Source organism: Anser anser (assembly GCF_964211835.1).
Source record: "Anser anser genome assembly, chromosome: 5".
NCBI classification, from domain to species: domain Eukaryota; kingdom Metazoa; phylum Chordata; class Aves; order Anseriformes; family Anatidae; genus Anser; species Anser anser.
In genome coordinates, this window is record NC_139725.1 from 30688070 (window position 1) to 30711351 (window position 23282).

Sequence of the window (23282 nt, forward strand, 5' to 3'; positions counted from 1 at the left end):
CTCCAGCTGGCTGCCAAAGACCCTTTCTTTAAAAACCATATGTCCTCTCTAATAAAGCTCTCATCACACCTCCTTCAGGCTTGCCTCGCTCTGCTGTACTTATGCCTGATTTCATTTGGTTTGTGCAGCGGTGTGGCTGTAGGATGATGGCTTCCCTAAGCTAGTGCTTAGTGAAAATGTGGCCTAGAGAAAAAGGAACGACTGTCTGGGACAGCCTGGGTCTGTGCTTCAGTGATTCATGGAATGCTGCTCACTGGGTAGCTCAGATGGGTTTTCTTTTTAAATAGCTCTTTAAAGGGTTGCTGGAATGCAGGTTACGTTAGAACTGCCATAAAGTGGCAGTGTTTCAGGGCACTCCCCCCCAGATTAATCATTTTCACATTCTGAAATCTGTCAACTGGTACCTTCAGGCATTGCCAATTCAAGCAAATGCAAAAATAGTAGTCACAACACCTCAGGGGATGATTTCATCAGATCTTCTACACTAAGCAGGTCGGACTTGCTCAATATTCATCTGGGAGACCTCCAGAGAACAGAACGAAGAATACAGGAAGGAGCAGATTTTGTGATGCGGCTGAGATCTCATGCCAGTATAAACCATAAGACGTCTCTGGGAATTTAAACTTGGTTGCTCAAAAAATGGCACTGCTTCTTCAGAGGCTGACCTATATTGGTGATGAGGCGGTGTGTGACTAAAGATGCTACCTTCCAAAAGGGCTTTCAGACTGAGATCCTGTAGTTCTTTTCTCAGATTCAGGTTGTTAACTATGGCCGCATTCCATCTCAAGGCAATGAATTACATACTGTTTCCAATAGTCTTGAATGTCAAAATTATTCTTCACACCTCCTACTAAAGCACACAGTCACTGCCATATTCCACTTCAGACAAGGCTGTATTCACTGAGGAGCCTTACATACGCAGTTAGTAAAGGCGTTGAAATCAGACAGAAATGTAAAGTTAGTGTTCTGTTTATTCAGAATGAAGCTGAAATCGAAGAGAGATCCAGGGAAACTGCCGAGGCATCAGGGCCTCGGAACTAACCTGCCTGAGCAGGCCCTTGTACTTGTATGAAATCCAGTCAAGTGAAATTGTGACTTATGTTCCTAATAACATGAACCTACAACATTTCTGCCTTGCAATGCCACTCATTCTGCAGATATCCTCATCTCCTACAAATGCACGTTACGCTCAGCTTCTTCCCAGGCCTCACCACAAAGTCACGGCTTCCTCCATAGCTCACTGCAATAATATCCCCACCCCATGTTCTCTGTCCACATATTTTTAGCCCGTTAGCTGTGCAAGACATAATCCGTGCTGTGGATAACATGAAGTTACATGCCAGTTGATAAGGCAGCCATTTTATGACTGTTCTCCAAACTTTGCCCACACTGCCTCTTTGGGGGCCCTACTTTTGATCTCTTTTCATTAGCCTGAAATTTGTAGGCATTTTATTTTTAAATTTTCCCTTTCTGACAATTGGTTTAAAACTGAAACCCTTTCCTAGGCTGGGGCTCACCAGTTCTATAAGAGCAGCATTCTTAGAGAAACAGCTAAAAAGAGCCATGAGAGAGAGGAAATCCTTTAAATGGAGAAAATGGTCTTGGCTGGACTCATCCTCATGCTATGAGAGCTTTGTACTTCAGACAGAGAGTTTTAACTGCGAACAAAGATCTTAATTAGAATTTTATCCCAGTGGCATCATGAATCATTGTTTGGGAGAAATTTCTTACAGTGAGGCACCGCTGTGCTGTACTTTAAAGAATGTGGTATAAATGCTGCTAAAATACTGTCAGCTTAGTGTTTGGATTTTCTAATTTTAGCCTTGTTTATTATGTTTCATCTCCATGGCATTTTTAGGCAATTCTTGTACCAGTAACGCTAGCAGATGCCTCTTTGTTCACAGAGACCTTGCAGTCACTGGGACACTGATGACACTTCTCTGCGTGATCTCTGCGTGGACACGTACACAGAATTAGATCCCGTAATATGAAAGTGGATGCTGCCACAATTTTCTTGCAAGAAACACTACCAGAACCATCATTAGGAAGAAATTTCCTCTTCAAACTGCACTCTGTCTCTAGCAATGGAAGTGTTAAGCCTTTCAAAGTGATTTTTCAACCATGTTGAAGCAGCTGGAAGAGGTTAGCATAATGAGACTGGGGCCCACCTAGCTGCTGAAAAGGTGTATAGAGGGAATTTCTAGCTGACAAGGAGAAAGGAGTGGAGATGAAGATGGTGTTGTTCTGGTAGCAAGTTACAAAAGGTCGCTATCAACAAGTTAGTAAGAATTCTTTTTTTTTCTTAGCTCTTATGGAGCTTTTTGGTCTGCGTGGATCTGTTTTACATGTTTTCCACCTTTCAGCACTCCCTGATAACAAAAACTGATGTAAGAGCTCTTCTTTGGGGGAGAATCTCACTTTGGTCTGTGTATTTTGTCTTGAGAAAACCACAGGGCTCAGAGAGTGTGCAAAAAGCGCTTACATACTCAAAAGGTGCAGCAGGCAGCTGAGACAAACTGCAAGGACAGGATTAATAGCACAGTGAGCTTTGTGGTTCAGCTGTTTGCAGGCCAGTAATTAGCATCCTCCACTCGCTGTATTGATCTCTCCCTAAGCAGCACTGTGAAATACTACAGAGAGCCCTATTAGTCATAGAGGTAGTTGGGGGGAATGACACCTTTTTTCCCCACTTTCTTGGTATTTGAGGGGAAGAAGGGTGTTCTTCCACCCTGACGGAGAGGGAATGGTGTGATCTGTGCCCATATCTGCCTGGAGAGGGTGCCTCCTGGAAGGGGGCAGCTGGACCTGGGAGGGTGTGTTGTACAGTGACCATGATACAGGTGGATGCAGGCTGTATCCTGGCACGCAGCTGGGACTGCACTTTGTGATGTGAATAATAACCTGCCAGCACAGCAGGGAGAGGAGGTCTCCTGGTACGTAACCTTCCTGCTGGTAAATCCTGCCTGATCTGCACCGAAATGCTAGAGAATGTGCGTGCTTCTCCTGGTGTCTCTGAAGGGGCTATGTTCCAGTTGGGAGCTGGAGTAGCGTACAGGACTGATTGCAATGTGATCCCTTTGTAAGGCTGAATCTGGTGTGACTTCTCACAAAAGGTTTTGTTGAACTGGGGAACAGAGCTGCTCGGGAGGGAGTATGGTCTGTGAAAGGATCTGGCTCTTGCTTAAAGTTTAAAAATTGTGAAAATAGCAGATAAGCTGCTATTAGATGTAAACATAATGGCAATGTGCCCCGTGAAGCCTTGCAGTTGGTGAAAACTATTCTACTATAAATAAGAACAAATCTAGAAAAAAAACTCCTGACAGATTTTATAAGAAAACTATCTTACAGTGAAACCAGCTTAACAAATAGTATTGTAGAATGACTTTGTGCTTTCTATCACCCTTGTAAATAAGCCTACTTCTTATTTCTCATATGAGAGGATAAAACACTTTTATTGCCATTTATGATGGTACTCTGGGTTCAGATAAACCCAGTTCTAACCAGGTCGCAATTTCAGGCAAATGGTGGAAATAAAGTCAGGACATAAAATTGTGCAAAGACAGCTAATGACCAAGAAGCAAATAAATATTTTTAACTATTGCTTTTTTAAGAAATCAAAAGTTAGATGTCCTTCTCTCCTAGGCTGATGAATTACATGGTGAATTGAGTTTTGTCTTCTTTCATTTTATTTTTTTTTGTCAGAATTGTAGCTTTGGATACTGTGTCTGATCAACAGAAAGACATACGTGTCGGCAAGATCTGAAAGTCGGGGTTGTAATATTGCTGTCTAGCTATAGATCCTGAGACAAGGAATCAATAGGGAGAAGTAAATAAAAGTTGGTGATGAGCCACAAAGGCCTAGTTTGTCAATCTTCATCTGAAAATAAACACTGTGCCCAACATGGAGACTAGAAGTACCAACTGTCGTAATTGCAAAGTGAGTAAATCAGTGTTTTTCTTATTTTCTGCTGATTGTTTGATTAGCTACTTACAGCTTGGTATCAAACTGTGATGATGACTTCAATGAAAATTACAAGGAAGTGCCAATCATAAGCTTGTTTCTGGACATAAAAAAACTACACCCAATTTAGGTAAAATTTTAACTTGGTTTCACCTCTTCTCCTAATTATCTAAGCTACCTTGTCATAAAACTTAGGAATTGTCTTGATAACTAATTTTAAAGTTATAATTTGGGGTGTTCCACATAAGATGTCTGGTGGTGGGAAAGTGTAAAGCTTAACTTCCTTGAATGCAAAGGTAAAAGAGACTAAAGTACTACTAATGGTCCACAGCATGCTGCAATATTATTCTTAGAAATGGTAACACGTCAAAGTATTTCTGTGGCAGGTTTCAGTGTTTTGTTAGTCTTGATTAACTTCCCATTCTAGTAATATCACACATTAAAAGAAAAAAAGTGTATTTATAAGATTGGTCAAGAAATTGTCATCACCTCATCTGAGTATTTGGTATAATCTACGTTCTACTGTGCACCACATATTGCACTGACCTGACATTGCAAATGCCCTTTCAATCCACTGGGGTGTGGCCTGAAGTAAAGAAAAACATTGCTGCAAATGATTAATGATTAATATAATTAATATGATCATTCTTCCTTGGCCAAATCTGAACAGCCACATCTGTATCATGATGGCATATGAAAAGAGAACCAATAATATCCATTTGCTCCAGAAGTCTTTGAAATAGGCTGCATTTGTTAGGAGGGCACGTGACTGTGTACGTATACTGAGAATGTGAGGAAACTGGATTATTATCTGGCCAAAATAACAGTTGCAGTTTTGAGTCATCCTCCTCCTGTGTAACGCTGGCTTATGCAGCAAAATGACTTCTTTACCTCAGTCTTGGCATACTAAATTATAAAAGAAATGCTCGAGAAAAAATAGGTTGTTCTCCAGTCATCTGACTTAATGCCCCCTTTTAAATATTTTATCTAAAACTCACGCGCTCTTCACCAACGTTGAGTTCTAATTTTCCTAGAGTACATTCTTTTTCTTGTACAGGGAGTAATATCCATCGTCCTAAAGTATTGTAAGGCTAAAGCAGAGTACAGAAGACAAGCCAGTTATTTGCTGGATTGCAGAGATTCAATGCATAGACTGAGTCTACTGCTGTTGCAAGATACAGTTTGTTTGTTTGTTTCTCTTAAAAGCTAGTCATGATTTTTTTCTTACTTTGTTAATGATGCCTACATCTGGCCTCATTATCAGTTTTACCTTCAGGCATGGATGGATTCCAATAATATTATTTCCCATCCTGTGTCTTAATGTTTTCAGCCTGCCCGCGTTTAAGTGGCTAAACAATGAAATTTAATTGTCCTCTCAAGCATGTCAGATTCTCTTGCTTATTTTACTGGACTCAGACTAAATATTCCCAGGATCCAGTTCTCTTGAACAGGGCTGTCTGTATTAAACTAGGTTATGCTGCTGTGGATCAGGGTAGAACCAGTAATATTCTAGGAGCGGGGTTAGGGAATTCCATCTTCTCACACAGGAATACTGTTTAACGCGAATCATTACTGTAAGGCTGAGGCTAGTCTCTCCAGATTCAATCAATGGCTCCTAAAGAGAAGCATAAAGGTTTTTACAGCATTTAGCGCAGCCTTCAGACACATTATTAATGAACGTTATCCCTCTTTCCTCCTTTCTGTGGAGAAGGTGAACAGCTTTTATGTAACGTTACTGAAACAGCAGCTGGAAGAACTAACGCCTCGTAATCCTGATGGTTACATTATCGCAGTGTATTTATGGGTAACACATCCTAAGAACTTCATATTCCAACAGCTGTGTTTGTGATTCTAAAAGGTATTTTGGCAAATGATGTCATTGAAATATAGGCTTCATAGTTCTGTTTTCTTCTGAGTCTACTGTAAATGATGTTTGTCACAATTGGCTTTATTCCCAACAGAGGGAATACCTTCTCCTCACCCATGACAGTCCTCTGTGGGTTTTTCTGGTTCTTGTTTTTTCATCCCCCTTTATATCCTTTTTTCCTTTCAGATTTCCACACCATTTGACAGAGTTTAAAAAAAAAAAAAAAAGTTCCTTTGCAAAATACCATGAGCAGCCACTTATTCAGAAATACAATGTTTGAATAAAAAAGATCAAAATTGTTTGTTTATAACGGGGAAGAGAACCGATATGGTTGGGGGTTTTGCATCCACCCCTTCTGCCTACTTTCCTGCTGGGGAGACAAACAAACAAAAAAATAGATCAACTACATCTGTTTTGAGTCAGTCACTTCTATCTTCTGGTTTTCCAAGAATAGCCAGATGCTGCCATTGGTTAGCTAACTGTTGGGGAGGAAAACACGGGCTGTGCCAGTAGCAGAGTCTCCTGAAAACACAGGTCCAAATGTGTGCTCACGGTGAGTCATGACTGGGTGTTTGGGTGTTTTCGCACTGCAATTCCTCCTCAGCACAAGCCCAGAAGGTGATGAGCTCCTGGCCTTATACCTGTTGGAGGGGAGAGAGGCTGGGTGGGGTACGGGACAGAACCTGGGTCGGCTCCTTCTGCCACAGCAGTGATGGTATAATGATGTACCCTCAAAGCTAGTTTTCCCAAAATATGACTGGAATCAAGTCGTTTAATGAAGGATCTTCAGCATTATGTATCTGTAGGTTGTAAGGTGCTTGGCAGTGCTCTCAAAACCTCTTCCCTTATCTTTCTTTCCACCTGATGCAGGGCTTTGGGGATGTGCTTGTTTAGGAGGAAAGCTTCAGGAGCTGGGACGCAGTGACCATTGAGGGCCCAACTCTGATTTTGTGTGTGTTGGAAACAGTAAAAGGAGCCCTGGGGCTGGGACAAGGCACTCAAGGTGCTTGGTAAGGTCTGGTATTGACAGGAAATGGAAGTGCTCTGAGAAGGGAGAGGTGGTTATCTTCCTGTAATTCTAGAGAACCAACTGTCCGCCGTCGGACACGGCGATCCCGAAGGCCTTTTCCAGCCGGCCTCGTTCCACACCGTCCCCCCGCCTGCTGACAGCGGCCGCGCCGCCTCCCGCCCGCTCCCCCCCCCTCCCCTCCGCGCCGCCGGGGGGCGCTGTGTGAGGCTCCGCGCAGGCGCGGTGCGCCCCCCGCCGCAAGGGCTGCCGGGCTGCCGGCGGCGCGGGGGCGGGCGGGCGGCCCGGGGCCCGGACATAAGATGGCGGCGGCGTTGCTGGGGAGGCGGCGGCGGCGCTTGCGGCCGTGCGGGCTGTCGCGGAGCGCGGGCGGTGCGCGGCTCTGCCCGGGCTCGCAGGGCGGATAGAGCGGGGCCGGCCGGGCGGAGCGGGGCCGCCATGGGCTCGCAGGTGCTGCAGATCCTGCGCCAGGGCGTGTGGGCGGCGCTGAGCGGCGGCTGGTACCAGGACCCGCACCAGGGCGCCGGGGTCAACGCGCTGCACCTCTACCTGTGGCTCTTCCTGCTCGGCTTCCCCTTCACCCTCTACATGGTGAGCGCCGCCTCACGCCCGCACCGACCGGCCCGCGGGGGGCCTCGGGCAGGGCCGCACGGGGGGGTGGCAGCGGGCAGCGGGCTTCTGCCGTGGCACCTCGCCTCCGCCTGCGTCCCGGCCTCTGGGGGTGGCATGGGTGCTGGCCCTCGGGTGCAGGCAGCCCAAGAAAACACCGCTTCTGTGCGAGCTGGCAGATAGCACCAGCGTTTTGGGCTGGCAGCTACCCCCTGCTCTTTATCCCCCCGGCTTCGATGCCCGGCAGGGATCTGCTTTAGGGGCCGTAACCCGAAAGTTTATTTGGCTGTAACGTAGCGTGCTGGCGCTGGGCCGTGTATTATTGATGAGATGGTACTTTGGCGTTTTGCTTGCCTCTGGGCTTTACTGTGCCCGTTTGGGAGATTTCGCATTGAATGTACCTGGCGCTTGGATCGCAGCAATTAAAAATGCTGACCTTTAAACCTAGGAGTTCTCTTGGTGTTTGGACTTAGCTTCAGGAAGGGTACAGTCAGCTGTGACAGAAGGAGGCTCTTTTCTGCTGCCCATTCTGTGTTGTACGTAATTTACGAAGTACTAATATTTCACTTCAGGTTTCTCAGTAGAACAATGTGATCATTCTAGGTGTGATGTGACCCGTCCTGGGCGTGACACCGAATGCAGTTTGCAAGTCGGCCAGGTCCAGATGCTCTGAGAACATAAAGTAGAAACTGCCTTGTAAAAGGAAAAACTCTGCATGAGTGCAGTTGTGAAGATTTAGAGCTCTTGGGTCTTGTACTGGCTTTGTGAAAAAGCAATATTTAAAACTGGAATATGAAATGCTGAGAATTAGCTCCTGTGGAAGGGGAGGTTACAGCCCTGTGCAGTTCTTAATTCATATTGCTGTGTCTTGGAAAAGGTAGCTCCAAGGCTTTTTGTTTGAAAACTTTAGACTGCTGGCAAGGAAACCACAGGCTGAGACAAACTGCTTTTAAAACCAAAGTTGATGTGACAACAGCTAGATAAAACTTTCCACTAAGCAGATCCACCCGCAATAAAAACTGAGAGTCTATATCTGCTCAGAGTTCTGCTGAAGATGGGAAGAAGAGAAACCTTTTGGTCTCAAATGCAGCTTTTTCAGAAGTAGTGCTCTTCCATTTCGGCAGAATAGTTTGTTTAATTAGCACTACCTTGCTGTGAAGGCTGCTTATAAAGGTAAAGTGAACTATGTGCTGCATGCATGGGAGACTTTTGAAGAGGGTCTGATTTATATAACATGTCAGTCTACTATCAGCTGATAAATCTGTACCAGTGTTTGGATCTCCTGCTGCTCTTGAAGCAGCAGTTAGGTTTCGGTTGCTCGTACTATGGGGTAAACTTCAGTGTTTGCTTAAACTTGTTTCTTTCCCTGTGTACAGGGAAAAGATGAGCAAAAGCAAGCTGCTTCAGGTTTTGTTGAGGTCAGAGAAATTCTCTTGCTTCATAGCTCTGGACAAGTTAAAGATGCAACAACAAGTGCCAACTTCCCTGAGAAAAAGTAGGGAGATTAGTCACAAGTTGAAGCAGATTGAATCATATTTGGCTGTTTTCCCTCTTTCCACCCTCTGCAGTTTAAGTGTTGTCTAGACATAAACTAAACAGGCAGAACAGTGATGGTCATCTTAGTCCTTCAGCATCTCTTAACTTCTTGTCAGAATAAAATGGGGTAAATGTTGCACTGCTGTAGGACATACGTAAATAAGCAGAACTCGCTAAAAAGTCTTAGGTAATCGTAATCTGAATTCTGAGTGTGGCTCACTGCTGTGTAGGAGGGAGTTTCTAAGCTAGCTTCAAATGACTTGTTGCTGGCAGACAACCCCGTGTGTTTGAAAAATAAAGTGTATATAAAGACTTAAAATGCTGGCAGGTCTTACATTCCGTGTAAAACTACCTCATGTAAGGAATTCCAAGATCATAGTGCTGCTGTGATGCGTGAGGGCAGCGGTAAGTGTAGTTAGTTCGAAGTTGTTTAAGTAGCAACAAAGGCAGTAGAATCCCTTCAGAATTTTGCCCGTAACTGGTTCTCAAGACTGAACGCACCTTACGCGAAGCTAATCACTTCTTCCAGATATTATTTAATGCCAAACAGGAACGGAACGTGATCTTTTTTGACTGTGGTAATTCAGATGCGCTTGTTGCTTAAAGATTTGGTTTATTGTACCAAACGTTGGTAGTCTTTCATCTGTGCATTCAATCGGTTGGTCCCCTATCTTCAGGATAGAATTTGGTAGCGGTTGTGGTTACCAAGTTGTCGTGTATCTGTGTGTCTCTTGGCTTGTATATGCCAGTGCTCATAGGGCTGATGGGTTTAATGCGTGGTGCTAACCAGTTGAAGGAATTCGCAGTTAAATTCAGCTAGCCTATTTTCCTTGCTCTGTGATCAGTCTGTCTTCTGAGCTTGGACACATGGAAGTCTGTGGTCTGTGCCCTCAGTGAAGGAGAGCAGACACATAGATGCATATTACAGATCAGGATGCTCTTCTTTTCCATGTGTGTCTATACCTGCTTTGGGAAGACTGTAGATAATGAAGGAATCGGTGTAGAGGAGAAATGTCTGCCCGAGTGAAGCTGCTCAAGTGGGTACTCTTGGATCTGTGGCTTGGCAGCATGTGTACAGTAATATTGCTTTCTAGACTAGTTGAATGTATCCTGCTTTGGTAGTGGCGTTCAGTAACGGGCTCAGCTGCACTTCTTCTGCATTTCTGTCATAAGAACCAATCCCTGGTTTTAGATGAATCCAAAGCTCAGGCTGGGAGGAGAAAATATGCCACAACATGAGGAAACTGCACAACTGGGTTGCAAAATACAGCGGTAGCACTGGAAAAAGATGCCCTAAATCCAGAGGCTGGTGTTGTGCACTGGTGTTGCAAGGGGGAGGAGGGGGGAGGAGGCTGCCAGAGGCTTCCCCGGTTGGAATGCTGTTTCCAGCCCCACCACGTGTGCAGGAGGGGGCGAAGTCTTGGCTCCTGCACCCAGGGAACTTCGCCAGTGGCTGATGATGAGCCAGGAGTGTACCTTGCTTGGGGTGATGGGCTCGTACCTACAGAGCTTGTCTCTCAGTCAGGCACATTTAGACACGAGTTCACTTAATAGACTTCTGATTTCCTGACTTGTGTACATAGCTATAGCAGTAGGTCATGCAAATGTAGCTTCATGTGAAGGTCTTCTCTAGAGGAGTTCCTGAGATAAGTGTTGTTTCTTAAATGAAGAGTTCAAGTACTTGTGTGTATGATGAGAACCCCTGGTATCTGGTGTTGTTCTAAGCTACATCTACTGTCTTGGCTATTACAAGTCTTGTTTGTACATTCCAAGTTTCAGTCAAAAACTGGATAACTTGTAAGTGAATGTGCTTCCAGATACCAGCAGTTCTTAAGGGTTCTGGCTGTTCATAAACAAACGGTGACAGAACCAGATCTGCTCTTTCTGGAATATCTTTCGTCTTCTCCAGTATGATTGTGTCTGTAAAATACTGGCCTTAAAATGCTGGAACTTCAGAGCATTTCACAAGGTAACTATTATTGTTAAATGAATACTTGATTGATGTCATTTACATAAGGACTCCCAATCTGATTTGGACTGAGAGAGATTCCTATGAACGTTCTTAACAGCTAACACTTACACTTCTACTCTGAAAGTAATTGGGAAACTTCATTGTGTCTGTAGTGTCTAGCTAAAGCTAGATGTCTCTTGAGAAGATCCATAAAGTTGTCTGTGATTCTTCGTAAGTGTGCAGCACAACCTGCGATAAAGTGGAACTTCCTCTGTGTCCTGGCACTTCTGTGTTTGAAATGGTGACTCAAGATACAGACACCTTTGCGGTTTAAATGGGAGTGTTTTTAAAGTCCTGTGACTGGTGGTCTGAGGCTTCTTTTCTGGTCTAGGTTGATGACTGAAATCTAGGAGTGCTCAGGTGTTTGCCACCCACTCTGCCACAAAGGGTGTGCTGTGGTACAGCTGAGATGGCTTTGCAGCCCGCTGTTTCCAGAAAGGACAGCCCTGCTCCTCATAACTGTGCATTGCTGCATCTTAACTTTGTTCATTGCTGCTTATTTATCTGATCAACTAATTTTACCACCCTTGCATTAAACCTCAGGTGTTTCAGAAAGCTGCAGCAGTAGACCACTGGTTGCCAGTTACAGCCAGCTAGAAAGAAACCTGTAGGAGTGAGTAGCCTGCTGCAGAGAGTGGGACCGTGCTTTTCATTGACAATGAGGTGATAGTACAGCAGGCTTGTAGTTTTAGTTCAAGATCACACCCAAATAATGCCTTGTAATGTGTGCGTTAGAAAAGGACAGTAAAAATGGAGTGCAGTTCTCTGCTTTCTGTATATAGTTTTTTATAGGGGAAAGATGAAGGCAAAGTAACCAGTCTTGAAATAACTGATTATTTTTTTTTGAGATAAGAATCCACATATATTAGTATGCATTTCATAAGTTGTCTTGAAAGGTATAAATTTTGAAAGTGAATGCTGAGGGAAAGGTGTTAGAAAGTTGATGTCTTCCCTGCTGCTTTCTTCCCCACCCCATGTTCTTGACAGAACTTGACTTCACTTTAAGGTACAGGGAAATACTTTTAGCTTAGAGTTTATCTAATTTTTTACTTGACTTGTTCAAACACAGGATGGCTGATGTTTTCAACAGAATGTAATTAAAGCAGGCAGTTTTTGTATGGTCATGTCTAGCTCTCTTTTCTCCTGTAACAGCTTCAGTTGAGACTGGTGCTGTTTGCTGTCTGTTTTTTTCCTCGTGCCAATGAAAGTGTCCTTAGTGATGTGCAGTAAAATGAGAGTTTCTGTGAAATACTGTTGCAGGTACAGACCTAGAGCTTGTTAGCAGGCACTCACTAGTTATAACCTGAGGATTTTAGTGTGTTGGGCCCAGTAAAAATGCTTGTGAAATTTCTCATGAAAACAACTGCAATGAGAGCTAGCTGGAGACTTGTAGGACTTAAGCATTCCTATTATAATCTTGACGATCCTGTTGTATAGGATACTCAGTTACACTGGTCTCATCAAATGTGGTAAAATGTCACACACAGCTTAAATTATACTACAGTTATATTAGGTTGGAAAGGATCTTCAGGATCCTCAGGGCCGACTGTCAACTGACTGTCACTACCAAGTGCCATCACTAAATCACCTCCTGTAGTGCCACATCCACACGTCTCTTAAATACCACCAGGGATGGGGCCTCCACCACTTCCCTGGGCAGCCTGTGCCAGTGCTTGGCCACCCTCTCCATGAAGAAATTCTTCCTAATGTCTGATCTAAACCTCCCCTGGTGCAATAATGTCACTTTAAGTCGCATTGGCTTGTGGAGGAAAGACCCCAAATGGAAGCTGGATGTTTATAAGTTTGGCAAAGAAGAACAGGGAAGGCACCAGTGGTTTAGGCTGAGGTGAGGTAACGCTACCTCTTGAGGCTGGGATGCAGAGAAGTTGCTGGTACCATGGGTACTGCTGCTGTACCACAGTGCGAGGCTTAACTAAGCCATGATCAGATAGCATGTCCAGCGTACTTCACTCAAATTTCTTCTATTCCCAGTATATACATTCTATCCAGAGAGGAGTAAGTCCCAATAAATACAAAGAATGAAAAATATTGAGTTGTTATATTGTTTTATTTTTAGCTCTCTGCAGTCCTGTGGAAATGGGATGTGAGGAAAAAAGCACCCTTTAATTCTTTGTTGGGTTTGATGCAAGTTGGGTTCATTTTCCACACTTTGTATATTGTTCTCAAAGCTTTCCTTTGCAGAACAGGATGGGAGATTTGACATTTCACAGGATAAACTGGATATAGTGTGTGACCTTGCCGCTGATGGATAGGAGGAAAGAAATTTAAGAGCTCCCCAGATAGTTAGAAAGTATAGGCTTGTCTCTTACAGACTAACTTTGGTCATCTAGTGTTAAGCTGATTGCAGAAATGGCTTCTGAACAGTGGGCACTTGTAAAGGAGAGGCCAATTGAACTTGTGTTTGTGATTTGGTAGAGGACGGCTTAGCAGGTACAGGAAGATTAAACATTTTGCCAGAGCTAATGGGCTTGCCCGTGCTTGCAGAAAGCTAGCTGCCTCTGAAGCTCTCTGAAGCGTTGCATTTCTGGAGGAAACCCTTGTTGTGTTGCTCCAGGGGTTATGGAAGCCGTTAGCATCGTTGCGGCTCCTGGTTGCTTATTGATGCCTTTTTTATGTGTCTTTGTTTCCTCTTTCTTCTCCTGAGGTGGTGTTTGGTAAGTGAATGTTTCCCTATCCATAGGGTCTTGTCCAGCTCAGCATGAACTATGGCAGGCAAAACCTAAGTTAGCATGCCCCAGCTTAGTTTGCCTGTCCCCTTTCAAATGCTGTATTAGGTGTTGACTTGTTTTAGAGGATGGGATGTGGGTTAAACTTGATCTCCTTAAGAAAAGAAATCGTAATAAGTAACCTCCTTCCTGATAGATTCTAGACTCAATTATTTATACTTGCTTGGTTTGAGAAATGTTGTGTTGATTGATTGGTTTTGCTTCCTGCCAGAAAGTCAGCGGCCAGATTAGGGTTTGGTTTTGTTCTGAAGTCAACAGTAGATGCAGTATTTAGAAATATTTATTCCTTTATCCCTTTTGTTACTACAGTATTTTGTATTTAGAAATCTTTTCAAACAGTGTTTTTGCTAAACTCCCAGCTCAAATTACTTCCAGTTCTTTCAGGACATTCTCCTGAATATGTAGAAATATTAATGTTTTAATCACATCTCTGTTAAAAGTGACGAAAACTGGCTCAAGGTGCAAGATGTAGAGGGCTTTCTGTCTTACATTCTGGTCACGTTCCCTTTCTGCAGGATGTGCATGGACCTTTGATCACCATAAAGGCCCCTCAATTGCTGAGGGTTATATAGGGAGGGTGAAGAGATGTATGAAACAAGCTGGACTTAACCTTAGAATAGGAGTCTAAAAAGGCAGTTTACTCATTCTTCTTGTCTGCTGAGTTCATGTTCATGCTGGGTAACAAATGCCGTTCAATTCCTATTGTCATTTGTCTGTATATAGACTTAATGTTCAGAATGTGATGTGAAACTGTACTAGCAGCAGGGTAAAGGACAGTGATGTAGCAGAATATTTGAGTACCCAGCCTCGTGTTGCCTTTGTGAGGAAAATGGTGTGTTTGTGGATGGTGTCTGAGAATTAATACTTCATTTCTTTTAGTGACTGGGCAAATGAAGTGGCAAAAGTATAAATACAAATAAAAGGTAAATTAGAAAGGTAAAAGCCTTGAAGTAAAAACTGGAGTTTGACTAGTATTCTGAACGCTTTTTGAAAAGCTCTCAGGCTGCGCTTAGTATCTGCTGCTGAAGTGACTGATCTGTAAAAGCCTTGTGGGTCTCAGCAAAAGCTGTATGAGAAGTCTTAATTTTAAGTGGAATTTCCTAAGTTGAATTTAGGACTGAGGTTATTTGTATGGCTTTTGGCCACCTCTGACACAGCTGAAAAGTTCTCTTCAGAAAATCTGCATTGGCTGCCTTTCCTTGGGCATGTAATGGTCTAGTACAAATGTGCCTTGTAGCATGTGGTCTTGCAGGCTGATGTGGGCTTCTGCTTCAAAGCATGAGCCATGAATGTAAACAGACCTCTTTTGTATGCAGGTAGGGGAAAGTTAGCATTTTGTGACTGATCCATATCTCGTCATGCAAGAGTAGCTGTTGGAAGCTGACAAGCTAAGTCAAAACATCTAGTTTGGGTAGTTGAGCAATTTACTCCTATCCACCATGCTGTCACTCACTTCTTTATTTCTCCAAAAAATGGAATTGATGTTATGTGCTAGCCCTAAAACAAAGTCTCGCTCTGAGCTTAGCTTAGTCTTGAAGATGCTTAAAATCTCTCCGTCTTACTTGCTCATAAAAAGTAATTGAAAATATGGTGACATAAAAATCATGCTGGCTGTAGATCGCCTAGTCTTGGTCCCACGCTCCAATAGTCTCCGGAGAAGGAGAATGAGACTTAAATTTGGCTCTCAAACATGAGTGGTTGGTCTACTTAGCAAGCTATTCTGGTGCTTTGGTATCTTGTAGTCCAGTGTTTTTTAAAATTTTGCTGGACTTCTAATAATCTCAATGCAGGGTTTGACTTTATAGTGTGTGTATGGCTTTTTAACTTTAATTTTTAGTAAGTTCAGTATCTTCCGGATGAAGGAAACTGTTAAACTCTAGGTAGCTGTATGTATTCATACGGACATTCGACCTCGTATTCACTAACTCTTCTTCTGCTCTTCTTTTGAAAGGCCCTTCCTTCTTCCATGATGATAGTAGCTGTCTACTGCCCGGTAATAGCAGCACTCTTTATCGTTTTGAAGATGGTGAATTACCGCTTGCACAGGGCGCTGGATGAGGGAGAAATTGTGGAGAGGAATGCCACTGAGCGTATGGACAGAGGTGCAAAAACAGAACAAAGCAGTGTTTCAGCCAAGAGGAAAGACAGCAATGGGCCCAGGTAAGGTGTCTGCCAATGCTTGTGTACTGCTGGAAATGATAAACAGTTACACTTTCATCAGGTGTGTAACTGGAATGGTGATTGAGATAAACAGGCTTTCAGAACCACAGAGGTCTGCATCTGTATTTCTCAGTGCTTAAGTGCAATCTTAAAAACCAGACTATTTTACGTATTGGGTTTGAAATGATGGCTTCGTGTTAATTTCCTGGTTCTTCCCCCAGAGGAGTTCTAGAACAGCATTGAAACAACAGCATGGAAAATATGTGCTGATTAGGTTGCTAAATACTTAATGAACACAACCAGAACAAGTAATCTTATTTCAGCATTAGACTTGTTTTTAAAAATTGTGCTGTCAAAGACTACATGCTAATCGTTTTATCACCAAAATTAATGTCTGATCTGGATTTAGTTTACTTAGTTTTACAAAAGCAAGATCAGATGCAATGCTTGATTCCAGTTGTAGGCTTTCTTCAGGAGAACGCTGTCCTCTCTACTTAGAAATTCTGGAATTGCTCAGCTCAGTAATGAAGGTGATGATTCTGAAGTACTGTCAGAAGGAGGTGATTCCTTTCAACAGATCTTTGCTGTTGCCAGCATTAAAAAAGAGGCTTCCCTCTGACCAGTCTATGTGAAGAGCAAAAGATGACTCATCAGGTTGCAAGGGCAACCTAACCAGTCTGATCAGACTCCGGATGTGTTGTGAGCTCTGTTATCCAGGCCTCTGCTTGGCTGAAGTTGTTTGAGGGCATCCTAAGAGTTAGACTATATGAAATAAATCAATCTTGAATTCTCAGCTTCTTAAAGACCTTTCTCCTTTATTCAAGTTTCAGGTACTAGTAGCTATGAATTGTTTTCAGAGTGAGGGATTTGATAGACTGTCCTGGCTCTTAAAATAGTTGTATTTCTTAATTTAAAAAAAACACCAACACACCTCAAAACCATGAAACTTTTAAATAGAGGCACTATGCTGTAAGGAAACGTAATTAAAAGAAGCCTCTTATCCTGTGTATGAGGAGGCTTAACGAAAGGAAGTGTTCGTGTGGTGTTCTTCAAAATCTTCAGCATAGAAAGGAAAGGATTTCACTGTGCATGTGGATAGCTTCTCTGGGGATGGGTCTTAAGTTCTTCTGTATCTGCTCTCAGCTTAGTATTGCTTGCAAAAACCATGTCTTCGATTCCTTTAAAGCTGGTATACGGTAACTTGTTGTATCAATCTTTTATAACCTGACCTTTTTTCCATTGTGTGTTTGGTAACTGAACCTGCTGACTTCAATTGTGACTCCATTGAGGTTACCATACACCCTACTAAAACTGAATTAAGTTGTTTTGGCAGAATGCTTGCCTAAATGTATACTAATGTTGATTCTGCTTAATAAAATTCATGGAAGTAAACTAGCGGTCTGTTCTGTGTGAATGTAACCTTGCTAATGTGTGTTTTAGATGTGATCCTTGGATTTTATTTTTTATAAGCCATGTAGGTTTTGCTTCCAAAACAGTTGCCAGGACTTGGCAAAGGACTTTTTTGTACTAGTATTGTGAATTACGTTTTGGATATTTCAGAAGCTCTGTGTTTTCTGAGGAGCAGTGATTGTGGGCCAAGTTACTACACTAAAGCATTTGTGAGCTCAGACGTAGAGGTTAGTTTTCTGTGTGTCCTGCTTGCCAGCTAAAGTTTCATTAACTTTATATGATCCTTGTTCCCACTTTCAGGTCTCTTAACTAGAACTGGGAACAAGGTCAATGCAGAAATTACGGAGTTACTTTTTGGTAAGTGGGATGTGCAGTATATACTAATCTTTGCCTGGAAGCTCACAAGAACACTGGGGTAACATTCAAACCAGTAGAGGAGATATAGGGTGAGTTTTGAATGTTGAGCTATTACCTTACTATTAAGTTAAATCAGAACAGTAATGGGAAAAACTTTTTTTTGAAGAACTGTGTATAGGGTTTTGTTGTTGTATTGTTTTTTCTTTAATTCTGCTTTCCTAGCATAGGAAGGGTATAAGGGAGACAGGTAATACAGTCTGCAAAGATGTACTAGATTTTTCACCCCACACAGACCCTAGTAGGGACCACTTCAGATACTCCTATTGATATTTTTGAAGAATTAAGTGATAGACTAGTTTCTGCGCAAAAAATGTGTTGAGGATTCTGTTTAGCTTCTAAGAACTGCTCTTTTTTCTTTCTGAAGTTTCACTTAGTTTACCTGTGAAATAGTGCTTTCAGGTATCTGACAAAAATGGTGTGCTGTCATTTGTAGGCTTATGTGGGCTGCTTGTTTATCATGTTCACGTTGGTGTCTGAATAGGATCAAACTCAGGAGGGTTTCTAATCTTTCAGAAAAAACTTTAGCTTAGTTAAGCAAAGAACAACTTGCTGTGTCTTAAGAGGTGAGTCTTTACCCTTTCTCATACTCATACTCCTTACAAATTTGAAATTCTCTAGTTAATATCTCTGAAAGAAGGTTGTTTCAAAGATAGGACTGAGTTGTCTCGGTTCTGTAACTTCTAGTGCGATTGTTGACTTCATACTTACTTGACAGGGTGGTGTTAATTACACTTCAGCTTGTGTGAGGTTTCATTAAAGCAAATAAATATTGGGAATACAGGCTCCTAATCTTGTGTAGAAGAAACAGTGCAAGTGTAATCCGTTAGATAGTATCAGTGGACCCAAATAGATGTCTTAAAACATTTAACTTGTAGTCTTGCATTTGGGCTTCTTGTGTCAGTGACTACTATGACTTACAGCAGGATAAAGAAAGCAGTAACTTGGAGACATTGCTGTCCTTGACATCAGCCAGTGTGGGAGAGCTGAATTTCACATATACTTCCCTATAAGAAAACTGGCAGCTGGAGCATGTGGTTTCTTAATTCATTGCTTTGACGTTGCATACACTGCTTAAACAAGTAGAGCAAGGAAAAAAAAAATAAAAACTGTAATCTCTATAACTCCTGCTTATATCTCTGCTATTTTTATCTCCTTGCAGTTTTCTGTGCCTGGCAGACCTCTTCTTGATCTTGGAGTTGTTTTGCTTTTTTCAAGTTTAAAATTACTACTTCAGGCTTTAAAGAAAAAGTCTCTTGATACTTGAAATTGTTGTGATCTAGCATATTCAGTACATGCTGTGATTCTTCTCATATAATAGCAACTTTACCATTAGTCTGGCCTCATTTTTCTAGTCAAGTCTGGTCCATCTCAGTCTTTAACTGGGCCCATTATGGGGCTATCTAAGTGCCTGCAGAAAACAGTAAGGTGAGGAGGATATTTTTAACAGCGAGGGTTTTTAGCTCCCCTCACCCAGCTTTCCAGACGATGATGGAGAATACTTTCTTAAAGGCAGTATCTTCCTAAATCATATGTATTTCAGGTATGATTTCATGGGTCTGCAGGATGGAAGGAAAGGAGCTCTATGGGCACAGGAGAGTGTTCAAAAGAAAAGAATGAAGCCCTTCCTCTGCTTTGTTCTGAGATCAAAATTGTTCGTTCTAAATTCTCTCTGAAAGTTGTAGTCTGAGCATCAGATCTCTTTAGCTAATCAGCCTAAGTCAGGTATTAAACTGAATTGATTTAGGCTGGCAGCTTCTTAAGGCTTTCAGTTTGACACACTAATAAAATAGCTGCATATAGTAAACGTGCAGGCTTTGGATGCCTCCTCTGTAGCAGTCTTGGTTGCAGGTAGCTGGACGTAACTTACTCGCTCTTCTCAGTTTGTGTAGTAACTTCACTTCTGTTTCTTTGCTATTCTTTTCAGTTTGCAAGCAACCATTTGCTCTACGGTATGAAGTTAGCAAACTGTTAGAAATTGGTTATAGGACTTGATAGCAGGAACAAATAGCAACTATGCTGGCAGTGAAATGACTCTTAAGGATGTGGGCTACAATGGCATTTGGAATCTTCTGGGCGTACAATAGTTAATCCTGGAAATCTGTACTTCCTGCTTATTCCTGCAGACATTTTTGTTTTGTTTGTTACTAACTTTTGTTAATCCTTTAGTTTCTGTGTGCTGTCACAGAACACAGCAGCTGTGCATAGACTCCTCTTGCGTTGTATTGTTGCTTATGCTGATATCTGGAGGTTCACTCTTAAACAAAATTGCCTCCTTCCCTCACCCCTAACTATCCTCCTTAGTTCTGTGCATGAAAGCTGATTCATGTTGCCTTATTTTGCTATTTCAGAGGATGACCTTTATTCATTTGGAGTGTTTCTGAATAAATTATTCAAACGAGGAAGAAACTTCATCTTTTTGTGAAAGGCATTATATGTTATTTCTGTAGAGATCATAACATATGCTGAACTTACACATTAAGAAAGAAGGTTTTAGTTAAAACTAAACTTTTTATTATGCCCTTAAATGTTCTTAAAATATTTACTTAAGGCATACTCTGGCTACAGCTGACGGAAATTAAAGAAGCTGAATTCTGCATCTTGTTTTTTTTACCTGATTCTCCTTTAGCATTATTGATAAGATTAGGTCAGAAAGGGCTTGGTAAACAACCAGCAATAAGAGCATGCTTATGTCATGCTGCTGAGCTGTACCAAAATGGGAATTTTTTTGATTTGCTGGAGTTGGACCAGGACCATATTGTTCTGCTGACTCATGGCTGGTTGTCTCTTAAGTTGGCTTATTTTTTACTAATGTAATATATTCCTAACTTCAGACATTATTTTTGTTATCCCTTTGATGCAGGAACATTCAGGTTGTAGAGTTAGGTATTGAGTGGCGTCTGTATGATCTGGAATGGTTTCCAGGGTTGTGCCCCAACATTGTGCTCTTTTCTCTGAGATTATAACAGCTTGAAATATCATACTATGGTATAAGTAGTGTTTCAGGTCCTTTAGTATCCTGATGTTGTTTGTAATATCCTAGCTTGATGTTCTTGCGTTTAAAAAAAGTTATTACATGTCAGATTTATTACACCTGTGAGATGAGCTGTATATTAAGTAAGGCCTGCTGTGCTTCCTGTCTGTTTCCCATTCTCCAGAGGTAACACAGGGTTACATCTTTAGCTTCATTTTTCCAAATTGAGAAGGATTAGACATGGATTAGTTCTCCAGCACAATGCTGGAGTGGACTTGTCACAGGCCCAGCTTGCTCTTGTCAAAGGCAGGTATTTACAAAACAAACTGAATTATGGTGAATTATAATTTGGTGATGTTCGTCTAGAAAATACTTCAAAATCAATATTCAATATTCATTAATCTTGAAATGGTTAAATCACTAGGACAATATAATATATGTACTGCAACTTAAAATGCTCCTTGGTAGGGCATGCCAACTTTCTGAAGGAGAATTCTTCCTGGTAGGAAGAAGTGGCTTGTGCCCTTAGGCCCTCTATCTTTGTGCCTTTCCAGTAACTTTCACTGATAGTGTGTGGCTACTTGGTTAACCCATCCTTACTTTTGCAGGTCCTGTCTAAGGTAAACTTTTTGATCTGGGTAATGGCAAATCCCTTCGAGTCTTTCCCCTGCTTTTAAAAAGTGTTATTTAGGACTCTTTCTGACTTCTGGATATTCACTTTTGGATAGATGATCCAAAAGTTGTGTGTCTGTGTGTAGACAGAGAATTTCATATGCCAGCATTTCCAAATACCTATGAGTTCCTAATTCTTCACACTTTTGTGCTCGCCAGTGACAGTGAAGCTGCATGAAAGCAAGCAGTTTCTGTACTAGGAAATGAGGTATTCCAGCTCTCCTGGAGGTTTCTGCATCACATTGGCAGTATTTATCTAAGGAACTGGGATTTATTTGAGCTCCTGACTTTTGAAAAGTAAAAACAACAAAAAAAAAGTTTTGAATTGCTACTCAGTGTAGACAGACTTTTTCTATGTTTAACTGGTAGGTTAATTATTTTTAATCTTTCTCTCAGTGACCCTGGTGGAGGGATTGAGATGTCAGAGTTCATACGAGAAGCCACTCCTCCTGTTGGCTGTAGCTCGCGCAATTCTTATGCTGGAATAGATCCAAACAACCAGGTAAGAATTAATGCTCTTGCAGTTGTTGCTTTAGTACTGCTGGCTTTGCAACCTGTAGTGTAATCTTTGCTGATATTTTTCTAATGTAGTTTTACTTTCTTTTTTGATTGTACTAGGATCAGCAACTCTACCTTTCTGTATTTCTTAACTGCCTTATTGGGATGGCACTCCATTCTCCCAGCTGCATAGTTCTTGCTCATTCCCATTTTGTGTTTGTTCTAGGAACAGCTGGATTTTATGTGGCAACATAGCAGAAAGTATTCTTTTTGCTCTGTTAGCTTTCTTCTGATTTAGTAGATCAAAATGGCTCAGAGCATGGTCAGATATAAATACCAAGACCTGCTGTCATGGGATCCTGTCATCGTTTTGGTATCAGTGAGTCGCTGCATAGCTCAGACTGTAACTTCATCCGTGTGTTCTTTGTTTTCCCTCCCTTACTTCTGTTTGATCTGTCATTTAGGTACTTTATTGGCAAACTTCAGTTCCTCTGGTTTCTGAGGAGGCTTCTGTTAAGTCTTAGAATGTTTCCACTATTGATTATCTCTTGTCATGCTAAATTGCTTTTTGAAAGTCATTATTCCTGGCAGTTCAGACTGCAATTTAAAAACGCTGATTTGATAGAGCATGAAGCAAGATGTATTGGTGGAAATAAAAAGACTAAAACTGCTAACTTCTTGATAGCCCTAGCAAAATCTTCACTATTTTGATAACTCAGGGTCAGGTAGAAAGCAATAAATAGGGGCTGCTGTATACCAGATGGAGGGGCTGGAACTTGGCCTTTTTAGGTTGCAATGCAGCTTCATTATGCTCTATTTGTCTTCAGTTTCACTGGGGAGGCTGATCTGCTTCCTTATTACGTCTGCTAGATGTATGCGTTTGACTTGTACAGTGCTTCCTGTGCTGTTCCTTTTATTTGGCTTGTGATGTTTAGCCAGTTGTAGCGTCTTTCTTCTACCAACTCCTCAAGAGGATGAGTTGATTTGACTGGCCAGACAGTAACATTATGTTGACAGTGAGCAGTGCAGTGTTGTATTAAAGATATAGAAGCTATTTTTGGATGAAGTGGAAATCCTTGGCTTGGTATTACAACATTGAGTCCATCTAATTAGCTCTGTGCTCAAGCAGCATATAGCGTAGTGTTATGCTGATGTTGGTGTTTTGGCTGCATAAGGCTTTGTTATGCAGCATAGGTAGGCTCTAAGAGATTTTTCTCATTTGAAGTGAGTGTTTTGTAGTGTTCAAAGGAATAGGAGGTGATGATCCATGTGGGATGAGATGAGTAGGCTGAGGTTCATGTTTCTTTGGCTGGGCTTTGTTTGGAATAGCTTTTTCAACGCTCAACGGTTTTGATGTTAAAGTGTATTGAGAAGATCCATGTTCTTGCTGTGTGCT

The 23282-nt window shown here is 42.0% G+C and overlaps 1 protein-coding gene across 13 annotated transcripts in view; it reads left to right on the forward strand.

Annotated features, from left to right (window-relative positions):
• The first annotated feature begins 2180 nt into the window (after window positions 1-2180).
• PCNX1 (pecanex 1) overlaps window positions 2181-23282 on the forward strand; it is an 89212-nt gene continuing 68110 nt past the window's right edge. For 9 of the 13 annotated variants that reach the window (XR_014585383.1, XM_083839220.1, XM_083839226.1 and 6 more), the window contains exons 1-3: window positions 7113-7446; window positions 15710-15918; window positions 21785-21890. Coding sequence is in view for 12 of the 13 variants with exons in the window: in XM_083839220.1 (XP_083695346.1) it covers window positions 7294-7446; window positions 15710-15918; window positions 21785-21890 (468 nt within the window). In the remaining variant the exon portion in view is untranslated. Of the gene's footprint in view, window positions 2279-3731; window positions 3938-7111; window positions 7447-15709; window positions 15919-17628; window positions 17686-21784; window positions 21891-23282 lie in introns of those variants that run through there. The other 4 variants (XM_083839230.1, XM_083839228.1, XM_083839229.1 and 1 more) reach the window with 4 other exon arrangements.